This window comes from Dendrobium catenatum, unplaced genomic scaffold, assembly GCF_001605985.2.
Source record: "Dendrobium catenatum unplaced genomic scaffold, ASM160598v2 fragScaff_scaffold_1076, whole genome shotgun sequence".
Taxonomy (NCBI): Eukaryota; Viridiplantae; Streptophyta; class Magnoliopsida; order Asparagales; family Orchidaceae; genus Dendrobium; species Dendrobium catenatum.
Window position 1 is genome coordinate 735969 of NW_021319538.1, and position 14543 is coordinate 750511.

At 34.7% G+C, this 14543-nt stretch overlaps 1 protein-coding gene across 5 annotated transcripts in view; it reads left to right on the plus strand.

Moving 5' to 3' along the window:
• Positions 1-731: 731 nt before the first annotated feature.
• Positions 732-14543, plus strand: part of LOC110094535 (bifunctional dethiobiotin synthetase/7,8-diamino-pelargonic acid aminotransferase, mitochondrial) — a 72872-nt gene continuing 59060 nt past the window's right edge. For 4 of the 5 annotated variants that reach the window (XM_028698378.1, XM_020819791.2, XM_028698380.1 and 1 more), the window contains exons 1-5: positions 732-1583; positions 1837-2007; positions 11637-11898; positions 12135-12218; positions 12780-12900. In XM_028698378.1, coding sequence (XP_028554211.1) covers positions 850-1583; positions 1837-2007; positions 11637-11898; positions 12135-12218; positions 12780-12900 — 1372 coding nt within the window. In that variant the 5' untranslated portion in view covers positions 732-849. The remainder of the gene's footprint in view (positions 1584-1836; positions 2008-11636; positions 11899-12134; positions 12219-12779; positions 12901-14543) is intronic. The other variant, XM_028698379.1, reaches the window with a different exon arrangement.

The window sequence follows — 14543 nt, forward strand, 5'->3', positions numbered from 1 at the left end:
ATCCTGTCCGACCTCTATTCCCGCCTCGCACTTGCGAGCTAACCGGGCCGGGTAGTGACACATACAAAGCAAAGCCACATGTAGTTTCATACTTTCATATATGCACTATACAACATAATTTTTTTTAATGATTTTTTAATTAATTTTTATAAAAACGGACCACAAGTAGTTTCGTACTTGCAACACACATATTGCTCCTCTATAAAGAAGCGTACTTAGCTCATTTTGCAAATCACATCACGCCAAAAAGGCATGGGCCTAAACTTTGTGCCTCTTTTAGACACAATTTTTTTTTATAACTTATCAATCAATATTTTCTTTCATATTAAAATATCATTGAAAATTGATAATAATTTTAGTCCCAAAATTTATTAAAAAGATCAAAACTTATGAATTTATTTGAATCATGTGACAGTGTCGAAATTGAATGGATGGAATATCAAATATGTATCTTTTTATCTCCATTTAATTGATTCTTTAATTTAATAAAGAAAGTCAATGATATTCTAATTATCTCACTACGAGAAAAGGAATAAAATAAAACATCTGATTGATAATAAAAATGTCTTATTATAACCTATCCAAAAAAGAGTTCAATTTGTTTTTTAATTCGAAACTAAAAAAATAAAAAAAAAGTGTTACTAAGCTAATAATTTATTAGCTATAAATTATTTATTTTAAGCCGTTAGTTGGCAATGCAACATTCCTCTATAAAAATGAAAAGAAGGATTCGATTGTTCGCGCTGCGCGAACCAACAGGTTTTGATAATTTTGAACTAAGAGCGCACTCCAGCCACAGCCAGTCATAGAGACGTCCGCCATCTTTCACTCCGCCGCAGCCATCCGAGGATGCCGCACATTCCTCTCCGTCCAAACTTCTTCCTTCGCCGCCGCTATCTGCCTTTTCCATTTCTCCTACAACCCAAATTCATCCATGAGCATTCATTTCCATCCTCGGAACTCGACCTCTCTAACCCCACTTTCATGATCTATGGTTCCAACACCGGCGTTGGAAAAACCCTAGTTTCCACCGGCATCGCCACCTCCATCCTCTCAGGTTCAGAGCCATCTCACTGCCTGTATATCAAGCCCGTGCAGACGGGCTTCCCGGTCGACTCCGACTCCCGCTTTGTCTATCGCAAGGTTTCGGAGATCTTGCGTACCGGGAAGCCTCGTGGGATCTTTGCCTCGAACCGAGTCGTCAAAGCTTCTAAGGAGGTGCTTAATGCTGCAACCGAGCTATCCATGGACAATATTGAGGAAGGCTTAGGGTTCAGGGGTTCGTGCTGTTACGAGGAGACAGTAGTGGGGAAAGGGATGGAAGAAGGGAAGGGTTTCAAGTTGATTTGCTTGACGTTATATGGATGGAAGGAGGCGGTTTCTCCTCACTTAGCGGTGGAGAGGGAAGGGATGGCGGTGGACGATTCTTTGTTGAGGGAAGAGTTAGGAAGTTGGTTAAGGGTTTCAGTAGGCGGAGAGAAAGATGGGGGAGATGAAAAGGGTGCTGTTTGGAGGTTGGTGGAAACTGCTGGGGGTGTTGCTAGTCCAGGGCCTTCAGGTTCTCTGCAGTGTGATTTATATAGGCAAGTCTGCTGTTCCTTTCTTAAACAAATTTCAAATAGGCCTTCGTCCTTTGTAGAATCATGATATTTTAATATATATTGCCAGCTATATGACATTTTACGTGCTTTCCAAACTTTTTGGATCTAGTTAATCCTTTCTTTTAGTAATTTATTGTTCCATGTTGTTTGCTACTTTCATTGCCTAGTTTTAACTATGTCTTTTACCATTTGTGCTTGTTTTTAAAATTTTGTTTTGAGTCATACTATGGTGCAGGCCTTTTAGGTTACCTGTTATTCTTGTTGGAGATGGCCGTTTAGGCGGTATATCTGCAACCATATCAGCATATGAGAGCTTGGAGGTTAGAGGATATGACACTGTGGCTATTGTTTTAGAAGGTCTTGGCCTGCAGAATGAAATTTCACTGCTTTCTTACTTGAGAAACAGGTTAAGAACTAGAACTTTTGTAGTTGATGATAAAGCTCTTCATTAAACTTCATCACCTTCTTTATGTTGTTTCGTTGTTCTGCAAAATAATAGAATTTTGATAAATAATTTTCTTTTAGAACCACTCATGCATGCTAATAATCATTTAAACTCTTTCTCACTTCATTCTTGGGTTTTGTTTTTTTTATCTCAAATCAGATGACGTTTGCAGAACCTTTAAGGGAACAAGTGTAGATACATGGCATTCAGCCACACTTTAAAAAAATAATTTTGAATTTTTTAAATAGAAAATTGTAATTGCCAGATTCAACCAACCTTGATTAAATTATTTTGAAACTTAGCATTCCACGAATTTACAAGAAATAGGCATCTAAAGACACCCATGTTGGGTGTCATTTTTTTTCTCTTAAGCAAAATTTCAAGGAAATGCTAAGATCTTTGTTACTTTTCACTATCATTCATTGTAATTCTCCCTGCAGTTCAACAATGATAAATATTGATGTGTAGGTGATGAGGGTTGGTGGTGAGGTTGTGATCTCTGATTTGATCAATTGATGGATCAGGAACTCAAAAATAATTTCAAAGAGTAAAAGTTAATTTGGAGGAGTTAATTTAAGGTGGAGATTGGAGATGAAGTTTACGAAGTTTGGATGGTAGGCCAACATTTCATGCAATCTTTCTAGAACTACCTATCTTTTATCCAATAGGTATTCCTCTCCAAAATTCTAAATTTAGTATATTTGTACTTGATTTGAAGGTGAGGATGTCTTATTTAATTCTTAAGAGTTTGGTAATGATTGGGAAGGATTTGGTAGGTCTATTGTTCTCTGGAAGTGATGTTGTTCAGTTCTATCTATAACAAACCAAGGCTCGGAATTTGGGTGTGGTCTTTTATAGATCATGTGGAATTCAGAAGTTCCACACGGAATATAGTTCAAACACTCTTTAGATGACATCTGGAATGTTTCAAGTTTTTTTTTGGAGGAGTTTTACATGTTTTTGTGAATATTTTGTCTATTGAAAATTGATTATAGAGCAAGCATAAAAAAAAGAAAAAAGATTAGGGCTAATTTTTTCTCCAGAAATTTGACTAGAACAACTCTGAATAATTTAGGACTATTGAAATATTGGATATTGACTAGAGATATAGAGATTTTGGTGGGTTTTATGTGGTTTAGGTTGGTCAAATGCTTGTAATAGTAAAACTATTTTAACAAAAACAGAAGTTATGACCAGCCCTAACAATGGGAATTTGACTTTAATTTTGAGGGATGAAAATAAAATTTTGTTTTTTCTAAGACATGAGGCACAAACACAAGAGTGTCAGCCTTCCAAGGACCTGGTTATGAGAGTAGATGTATTTGATTTGGTCTATGTTAAAAAAGACAGACAACAACAACAACAACAACAAAAATATCAACATCAAGCCTTTATCCCACTACGTGGGGTCGGCTACATGATATGTTAAGAAAGATAGAGATAGACATAAAAAGACTTGGTTAGAAAATATTATGAATGACTTTTTTATTAAATTTAAATGAGAATTTAACTATAAACAGGACGCAATGGAGAAAAAACATTCATGTAGCCGACCCCATGTAGTGGGATAAAGGCTTGTTGTTGTGGTTGTTACTAAGATGAGGCACAAACACAAGAGCACACTACAAAATATTGCAATAAAAAAGATACAGGAAAATTAAACTCCACTCACTCAAGTAGAGGATTTAAGAGGATTACCCAATCCTCTTGGGTTGGCCGACTACCAAGCCACCAAAACTCGGATTTTTTTTTTGTTTTCAAAATGTGTTACACAACCAATAATTTACTTTATTTAAGCATAGGGAGTTTTTATAAAACTAACACAAGTCGTAGAGAAATACCTCTCGGCATTTAAATTTAAACAAGGATGGAATAGGAGTAGAGGGAGGGGTTCCTTTGACTTGGTCCACATATAAACACCTATAACTACCCAAATCTTCACATGCATAATAACATAGCCATTGCCTAGGCGTTGACTATGACTATAACTTCTTTATTGATATAAGATCTTTCATATTAAAAATTAGGCTGATAAACATATCTTTAGGCAAATTCATAATATACGCATTAGTGCCAATTTTCTTAATAATATCAAAAGGCCCACTTGCCATAGCTCGTAACTTTCTAAATGATCTGGAAGAATAATTCTCAAGGTGAATTTGAATTAACAAATAACCCCTAATATTGAACACTATCTTTATTTATAGATTCTACATATTTTACATTTATAATTTCAAATTGATTCTTTACATTATCATAAAGGCTCTGAAAATCTTGTGCAAATATTAAACAAGAATATGAAAATACATTTGTGTGGATGTCAATATGTTTTTACCAAAGATTGAACCATCTCAATCCATGGTTCAAGCTTACTTTCTTTTGCCCAAATTAAGGAGTTCATCTTGTCCATTGAAGGTGTGTCCTCTATACCGTGAATTTGAACTCTAACCTGTCAAATTCAAGGTTGATTCCAACAAGTATGTTATATACTTTGTCATTTTTTTGATGAAGTTCTTCAAGCTGATATCATTTTTTGAACACTTCATTTTAAATAACCTAGAGTGATCTAACTATTGACACAAGCTCATTTGTATGTCGGCATATTCTATCACTATTTTTTCTCCTTTTTTATCTCCATTTTTCCTCACTAATTTCATACACTTGAACTGCATCATGAACTTTTGAGTAGGAGCATGGGTAGAGTCCTAAATCTCTTTAGAAATAGTTAGGAACATAGAAGTATCATTGATTGATGGATCCATTGAGTCCCATGGCTGCATGACCAAGGAGTCACTTTCACCCTATTCTTTAGACATTGATTCTTTTCTCTTTGGTCCTTTCTCTATAAGGTGACTAAGTCTCGCTTGTCTCTTCAAATATGTTTTGGCAAATTGTAAAAACTTGTGATAGTTTGTTTCATTTACTCTATATATTGGTTGGACATTTTGTCGATCTCTAGTCTTGGTTTGAGTTATACATGTCAATGGTGAAGAGTGGCATGTCAAAATAGCGCGTGCTATTTACGCCATGCATGGGCAATGACGCATGGCTCAAGGCGCAAATGGTGCGGGCTATTTGTTAATATGTTATAAAATTCAAATTATAAATTATAATTAAATATGCGCCATGTTTAAAATGGTGTGCTATGCGGCATAGCTCAACGGGAAACTTTGCGCTGTGGTGTGCCATTCGCCATTGACAAATATGGTTTGAGTTGACCTATTCAGATTGAACATTGGTCTTTGATGTCGTGACTTTAGATGTTACCATGGATATTGGAATGTGGTAGAAATTTGATTCGGAGAAGGCACAAGGGCTGTGGTAGAAATTATGAAGTAGATATTGACCTCCAGGGCACGTGTTCTTTGGGAGGACTACAATGGCTGGGTTGCGGCTATGATTGCTCGTTTGTTGGAGAGATCAATGCTGGGTTTGGTTGTTGGAATTGAAGAAGAGAGGTGTATTAAATAATGATTTCTCTATATTCTGCATTTTCTTAATTCAAATTTAAGGATCCATACGATCTCAAAATGTTTCAGGATATCCTTATGCAATTTATGCTTGCAACAATGAAGGCTATGGTTTTTACCCAAGAATAAATGCCTTAGGTTTCTAATATCTTGTTGAGAAAAAAGGGGGATGGAATAGATTCTTTCTCATTGATTTAAAGTAGTTAATACATTGTATTATATAACTAGACTAGGAGGAAACAGGGAAACCAATCTACACCAAATCAAGATAACTATCTACCACTACACGCCCTTTATATACGGACTGAATAACTGAAATAAACTAAATGAATATAATAACTTTCATACCTTGAATATATACAATCATATTTAAATCCAGAGCTTCATGGTATATCCTTTTCATGCTATGATGCCCTGGATTTCATTTTATGCTATCCTTTCCTTATACAATGCCCAACCTTAGATTTCTATAGCGCCCAATCCTTTCCTTCTAAACATGTGGTCTTGGATTTCTTTCTAGAACCTTTGTAGGCTCCAATAGTTTGCATTGCTAGTCATGTGAGTGAGAGGTCCTGGTCCTGCCTTAATTCTCTTCTCTGCTATTAACAAGGATAATTTAACGATTCATGAACATTTATTAAAAGGAAGCGTTTCAAATATTTTATTTATAAGATATGTATATAAATACAAAGCAACTATCAAACCACACAACATTCATATAAATAATATCCAAATTCATTTGATTCAATATCTCAGGTCCACACTTATTTTTCTACTACTATATAACAAAACATGAATATAGAATTGACCTAGTTTTACTTGGTCCCACTCTTATCCTTGCCCTTTCGGATAAAAATAGGCAGAATAAAATTCTAGTGAGCTATGAGGCTCATAAAGGTATGTAATTCTAATATAGAATTTAACTACCCAACACAATGAATAAGATGTGACTAGAAATAATCATAAACTAAGCATCCTTTACATTATTGATATTAAAACTTATAAATTGTTTAAAACATTACTGTACTCAATTGAATGGTAATAACATAATGCCTATCATAATATTATAAGTAGAACAACATCATGTCAGTTAATGATCTAAATGACTAATCCTAAATTTAACCATATTAATGCTTCATTTAAATAATTTCCTTCTTTTCTATTCTCATTTCACCTTTAACTTGAGAATTTATCATATTTAAATGTCTAGATTCAGGCCATCATAATATAAACTTAGCCCATTAGGCTTCATCATAATATTCAACAGTCTAAGTAAAACTCAATATTATCACTCTTGAACTATATGGAGGTTCATTTTGCCTCTCTTGTGGTCACTTTTGATTCAATAGTGTATGTATCATAAACATATCATTTCCACTCATCACCTAACTTAACATATATCATGCTTAGTAGATTCTAATCAATTTTTATAACTTATAATTAAACATGTTATTCATTTATTTAAATAAACAATTAATTTTAGTGCATATATAACAAAGGATACTACAAATAAATGCTTTTCTCTTTTAAAATTTTATCAATTAGTGAAACATTTATATAATCATAAGATATATAAATTTGAGCTTAATTTATTAAAATCTATATGTGATCATTTACACTTGAATATTAAGATGTGGACATATATGGAGCGATATGAAGAATTTATATTGCATTACATGCTAAACTTTAGTTCAAGTGCAATTGTACATGCAAAAGGACTAAAGAACATGCTTCTTGAATCAAAATTCAAAAGTTTGCATGTCTTACCATTGTGACGAGTTGCTTCCTCAATTATGGCACCTCACAACCTTTTAAATGAGTATACCACCTTAACAACCCAAAGTTCTCAATTCCTTACATTCCTACAATTTATACTCTAACAATGTACATATAACTTAATTTATTCCCAAAATAATTTTATCTCAAAAATTTATCTCCTCGTATACCGCTTGAATCTTATATAATAATAAATAGTAATTAAATTAGGAATTTTACACAAAATGAATATTCACAATAAATGAAATTTCTTACCTCTTATTTTTTCCTTAGTTCCCTCATCTTCCTCTTCTTTTTTTTCTTCTTTCCTCTCCTTTCTCCACTACTCAACTTCCCTCTACGGCCCCTTGGGCAAGCTCCACTCCCAGATGGGACTCAGGCACGGGGATGATCGAAATTGAGAGCTCTAGCAGCTATGAGAGTTAGGCTTAGGCAGATAAGGGATTAAATCACTTAATTAATGACATTTTTACCTAATTACCATTAGTCAAAGCCAGAGCATGCTTGCCTAAGTGGAAATTTCAAATATTTTTCTTGCCCTGCTAAGGTGAATGAAATAAATGAAGGGTAAAGTTAAATATAAACTTTAGAAAAATTATTCAAATCGAAATTAATTCCATAACTTTCATCTCCTTGCAAATTAACATATGTATCTGTATATTAAATTGATCCATTTGACCCGTAGAACACATAGTGGGATAAAGGCTTATTGTTGTTGTTGTTGACCCTTAGAACACAATGGAGCACTTTTTAATGTTTTTTTTGTGAAAGTTGATATTTTGGAGTATAATCTAATTAAGGAGTTTTTTATTTTTACAATATGAAAATTGGGTATTACTGCTTGTTTACACTAATATTCTATGATTGTATTGTTGGCGTGAAGATTTTCTTTGAACTTGGCATGTTATATGCGCAAATGTTCACATTTCAGCATTTTGTTCTAGCCAAAGTATTACCATTGTGATGCAAGCAAAAAAATTAGGAAAACCCCTAATTTTTTGCAAGCAAAAGAAATAACTTCCTAGATAAAAGAAAATACATAAATTACTCAAAACTAGGCAAAATACAACACAAAACGACTTTTTATAATAAAATGACTTACAAACGATGCATACAAACTTTGACATAAAACCCTAAACTTGCATTCCTTGGGATGAAAGATACTGATGGCGTCGATCTTGCGGAGAGAAGAATATATTAGAAGCCAAGAAGAAATGGATACAAGCTCGCAAGCTTTCTCAAAGAGGAAAGGAAGGAGGGGAGTTGGACAAAGCTCGCAAGCTTTTCCAAACAACAAACCCGTAGGTTTTGGCTTCCAAAAATCACATCATAACATTCTTTTAAACCACAAACTCTCTATATATAAGCACAAAAGGGGAGCCAAACAACCACCTAAAACTTCATTTAAAACTAATTAACTAAGGGGAAGAGGAAGGGCAGAAGGTTGTCCAAATTCTGTCCAAAAAAAGCCCCAAAATGCTTGCATTTATTATAAAACAGCCAGCATCATTTCTGCACAGAAAACAGGGAAAAAGTCCACGGAAATCCCCACCAACAGCCACGGGAAACTAGCTAGCAAGGGACCCGAAAAGCCAGCACAGGAGACAAGGCAATAGGTGTCACGACCCGGCCCGGTGAGCTTGCGTAGGCGAAACGGGAATGAATGGTCGGACGGTAGGTCAAATTTCTACTTCCTAAAACTATCAATTTTTTAAATCAATCTCCAAAATATTTGAAAAGAGCCACTATAACATTAAAATTTGAAATCACATAAACATAAAACTCAAACATAATCATAATATTACCTTTCCTCATGAGCTCATCTCCTATAATAAACATTGCCACCCCTTGTACTCATTTTGATTTAAAGTAACTACACCTAAAAAATGTTAACAACTAACATTAAGCCGAAGCTCAGTAAGTAAAATACAATTCTAAATTACAGTAATCAAGGCAAAATGAACAAGATGCTAAATGCCAAATTCATTTAAAACATAACATAAATTCATTTCTTAATAACATGTCATTAACATATCATAACATATTATATCATAATTCATATCTTTCATTTTTATTTTCATATTCATTTTAATATTCTTAGCTTTCTCATTTCGGATATATTACAATCGTCAAAAAGTCACCGTCTAGTACCATAAAGGTACTCCTTTACCATTTTCCTTTTCCATATCTTTTATCGTTTTAACGTGCACGAGTACAGCGTCCCCAGCTAGTACCATCAGGGGGTGAGCTCCATCATTTCAGCATGCACATACAAGCATTCAATTTAATAATCATTTCATAATCATATCATCTCATTTCATTTTATTTTATATAACATATAAACTTATAATATAATGCCATGATATATAACATGAAAGTTGCTTGATCAATCATAGGATGAAATAACATAATCAAGATCTAAAATGATCATAAAATTTTCATAATCATGCTTGGACCGTCAAAACATAAAATTGGAGAGAAAACAAAAGTATTACTGAAATAAAGAATCATGTATACTTACAGAAATTTTGAAATTGATTCTCCTCGCTAATCCTTCTTCCTTCGAGGTTTCTTCAAAACAACTAAAAGAGTTAATTTCTCCTTCAAAATTATTAATAATAAATTTAAATTAATGTTCTTATCATATTCCAAATCTACCCTAAGTTCTTTCTCTCCCTCTCTCTCTCATTTTTATAATTACATACATATGAATTTAATTTGCTTAATCATTTATCAAAATTCTCCTTACTCAACATTAACCTTAATTCCTAATCATTAATATAAAGAAATCATTAACATAAATAAACATTAAATCTTAATTCCTTTTTATTAAGTGACATGAATATCATTATCATAAATCAATATTATTAACATAAACGAATGTCATTAACATAAATCTTTAATCTATTATTAACCTAAACTTTAATTGATATTAATGTAATTATTTTCGGATTTATTAATTTTAAAAATTAGGAAAATATAATTTTGTGAGAAAAACTCAATTTATACCCTTAGAAATCCTCTTAGGACCCTTAGGAACCATATTTGTAAAAGTACTTTCAAAAAGTTCAATTTTAGGGAGAATCCTTAATTTTAAATTCACAAATTTTTCTTATAAAACTTAAATTAAATTCCACAATTATTTTCCAAAAACCATTAGGAAACACTTTTGTGAAGGAATTTGAAGGAAAAACAAATTGGGAGAAAACCCTAGAATCTTTCATTCCAAATATCTTGAGAATGAGAAGGGAAAATTAGATTATAATGCATACCTTTGACTTCCCTTATCCTCTACATTTTCCTCAAATTTTCTCGTCGGAAAATCGTCGCCAAAGCCGCTCGTCGAAGCCCGTCCATGCGCCTCCTCTGCTCGGTCCGTCCCTCTCGGTTTGGCCAAAATAAATGAGAGGGGGAAGGGGCAGTTTGCTCATTTAGGGAAAAAGGAAAATACGAAAGACCACAATACCCTCACTTAAACAATCCCTTCATTAAATATGATTAGGGGTAGTTTGGGCATTTATAAACTTCTAAAAAATATCTCTTAATAGAAGCAAAATTGGATATAAGTTCTATATACCAAATTGATCAGAGTTTTACTACAATTTTATAAAATTAACCCCGTCAAAATCTGACAACCTTGAAATTTTCACTTAAAACTTGTCGCGGCGCATCGAAAAACGTGTGAGGTCTAAAACGACATTTTTCGGGTTTTACAGTAGGTCACGGGGAACCAGCCATCAAGGGACCCGAAGAACCAACACAGGAGACAAGGCAGCAGGCTCGGGAAACTAGCCAGCAAGGGAAAATCGAGAAGACAAAGGGAGGAGAAGAGGCACTAGTGGGGAAACCAAAGAGACACAAGAAGAAACCAAAGAGATAAAGGAAAAGGGGGAATAAATCTTCAATTTATGAGCTTAAGACACTCTACTAGATATTAATGAGCTGACATCTAGTCGAGGATATTAAAACTCACCAAAAATAAAACCCAACTTGTTTTGACACCCCCCCCCGCCTACATCACATTGTCATAGATTCCATTATGTGTTTGAGTTTAGTTAGAAGTCAAGATAGATTTTAAACATCACGAACATCTCAAATATAATGATTTTGCTTTCAGGGTGGAACAACATCATTGTTTTTCATAGCAAGTTTCTTATTATAAGTAATCAAAAGAGCCCTTAATGTAAACTTTCTGCATGCATGTTCATTTTAATTATGAACTGTTACCTTAGCTTATATGGTTTTCTATTATCTTTGAATTTGGAATTTCTACTGAACATTTAGATTTTGATCGTCTTACATCATTTTTAATGGATTTTACTTATCATAGGTTCTTTCTTCTAGGTTACCTGTCTTTGTACTGCCACCAGTTCCTAAAGAGCCATCAAACAATTTGATTGACTGGTTTAGTGAATCTAGCAAAATATTTTCTTCCCTTCAGGAGGTGATGCTGTCTTATCACAGAAAAAGGATACAAAGTTTGCATGATATGCGGAAAAAGGCATCTAATATCTTTTGGTGGCCATTTACTCAGCACAAATTTGTTCCAATGGAGATTGTTACCGTGATTGATTCACGTTGTGGTGAGAATTTTGCAATCCATAAGGTTGGTTATGCTTATTTGCTTGTCTTTAGTAACTATATCAGTATATGATAGCTTTGGTAGATTTTATATTAATGGTTATACTCAGAACAAGCTCAAGTCGTTTGCTGTTCTTTTTTATTTTATTTTTCAGCTGTGTAGATTTGCATGAAAATGTAGCCACATTTCTGGACTTATTTTTCTCATTCTTTCATAAAAAAGTTGTTTTATCGCTTGATTACCTTATCTTTTCTGTGTAGGTGCGGCACAACAAGGAAATGCTTGTTTCTCAGTTTGATGCATGCGCTAGCTGGTGGACTCAAGGACCTGATGCAATTCTGCAGGTAAATGAATTGAGATTTTCTTGTTGCTATTGTGGATAATGATATCAACTAGTTGCATTTATTTATCTTCTTGCATTCTAACCTCCAGCTCATTATTTCTCTTATTTTAATGATCGTTTGTGAGCTTGAGTTGAGCTGTGAAGGCATTTCAGATTTAAGTTTCTAGGAATCCAGATTAGTTTAAAGTCATATTATCTGACCTAGATCACATTACAGAGTTGCTTGGAAACCTTATCCTGAGTTGAACCTATCATGCTTTAACTGCATTCACGGCATGCATGTCCTGCAAGAACAGAACTAACTTCCTGCTTCGACTAAATGATGTTTTTTTAGAGTTACGTGAGTAAAATATGCTTTATTTGTTTCCATAGATGCTTTTGTACAAGTTAATTGGATATATATATATATATATACACACACACACACGTGCTTGTTGGTCAGTGAGTGAGAAGCCAGTAATTGTTTGTTGTTCAATACTGGTTTGACCTGTGGCATTTGCTTGAGCAGCATTTGTTTTTGAATTCTTTTATTTACAATGCATTTTATGTTAGGTGTTTTCAGACTGAACTTGCAAGAGAGATGGGTTATTCTGCAGCAAGATATGGGCATGTGATGTTTCCTGAGAATGTTTATGAACCTTCATTCCGATGTGCTGAACTTTTACTTGAAGGAGTGGGAAAAGGTTTGTTTTTTACAAATTTAATTACTGGAATACTCTCTATATATAGGGCTGTAGGTTGATTCGAAACTTTTTTTTTGGTAGTGGCTGTTAAAGATATTTTTATGCATATGATGTAATTTATATGGTGAATGTGTAGTAGTTTTGACTAACCTGACATACATTCTCCAAACTATTTATTGGCACATCATCACACACCAACGGGTCCACATCATCCTTCAACCCCTTATTCCTCAACCTCCTATCTCTTAATCTCTTGTTGTGCATAATACACACAAGGGAGTTCATTCTGAGTGTTGAAAGTTGATTTCTTCTCTTTGTTTGCACTTGACTATATGTACTCCAGTTTCGCTCACACCCAGAAGAAGAACAAGTGAGGCCCAAAACTCTAACAGCAAAACTCTGTAACTCAGGGGTGAAATCACCAAATTGTATCTACCATTCAATTATTTTCAAGAAGAAAAATGATAATCAGAACATAATAAAGTGTTTTGCATTTACAAAAATAAGTATACCTGGAGACCGTTTGGCAATAGTTGATTTTGCTGCTTGCAGACCAAAAAATCCCTCCTTATTCCGAAATAGAACAAGTTGTAAATCTGCAAGCTCCCTATCAGTCTGCTCCGGTATTAGTCATTCCATGCAATGATACAAGTCAAGCTTCACCTCCGGGTTTGACGATTTCCTCTCTGAATATTGAAATTCAGGATTGAGATAATACGCCGCTGCATGTAGATGACGGTGTACACTACAGGAAAAACGCCGATTACCGGCGGTTATATGACCGCCGGTAATACCGGCGGTTTGCTGGCGGTTTACCGGGGGTTTTGTAACGTTAAGCCGCCGGCAATAGCGACGGTCCTGTAACTGCCGGCTAAACTGCCGGATGTCAATATTACCGGCGGCGGAGACCGTCGTTGATAAGTGATGCCAATACCGGCGGTTGTGACCGCCGGTAAATGCCCTAAAATTAACAGGCCCGAGCCTCACATTTCATTTATATTCTTTCCTTCTCTCTCTTTGGAGAGCTCTGCCGTCGCCTCAGCCCGCCTCTCACTCGATCGAGCGCACTGTCTTGCTGCTGACGACCTCTCTCCGACCGCCGACGAACTCTCTCCTACCGCAGACCCCACCCCGGCCGTCTATCGCGCGATCAAGCTCTGCTATCTTGCTGCCGTCGATCTCACACCGACTGCCCTAGTTTTCGTGTGAGTTGAAGAAAAGCTGGGATTTGAAGGTAATCTTTAATATTTTTCTGTGATTATTTGTTCTTACTAGACATTTGCAAGAAATTGTAATTTATTTTATGATTTTGATAGTAATCTAGACATATGCAAGAGGTAATCTTGTAATTGTTTGAGTAGATTTAAATTTCCATTTATTAAGTATAAATTTAGTAATGATAGATCTAATGGGTTGATTGTGACTTTGTGTTAGAGCAAGATAGCAAGAGAGGGAGAGGGAGAGAGAAAAGAGAGGGACAGAGAAAAGAGAGAGAGAGAGAGAACAAGAGAGATAGATAGAGAGAGCAAGAGCGAGAGCTAGAAAGAGGGAGAGATATATAAAGAGAGAAGGAGAGCAAGCAAGTGTTAGAGAGAGCAAGAGAGAGGGAGAGTGAGAGAGAGGGAGAAAAGAGAGAGAGAGAG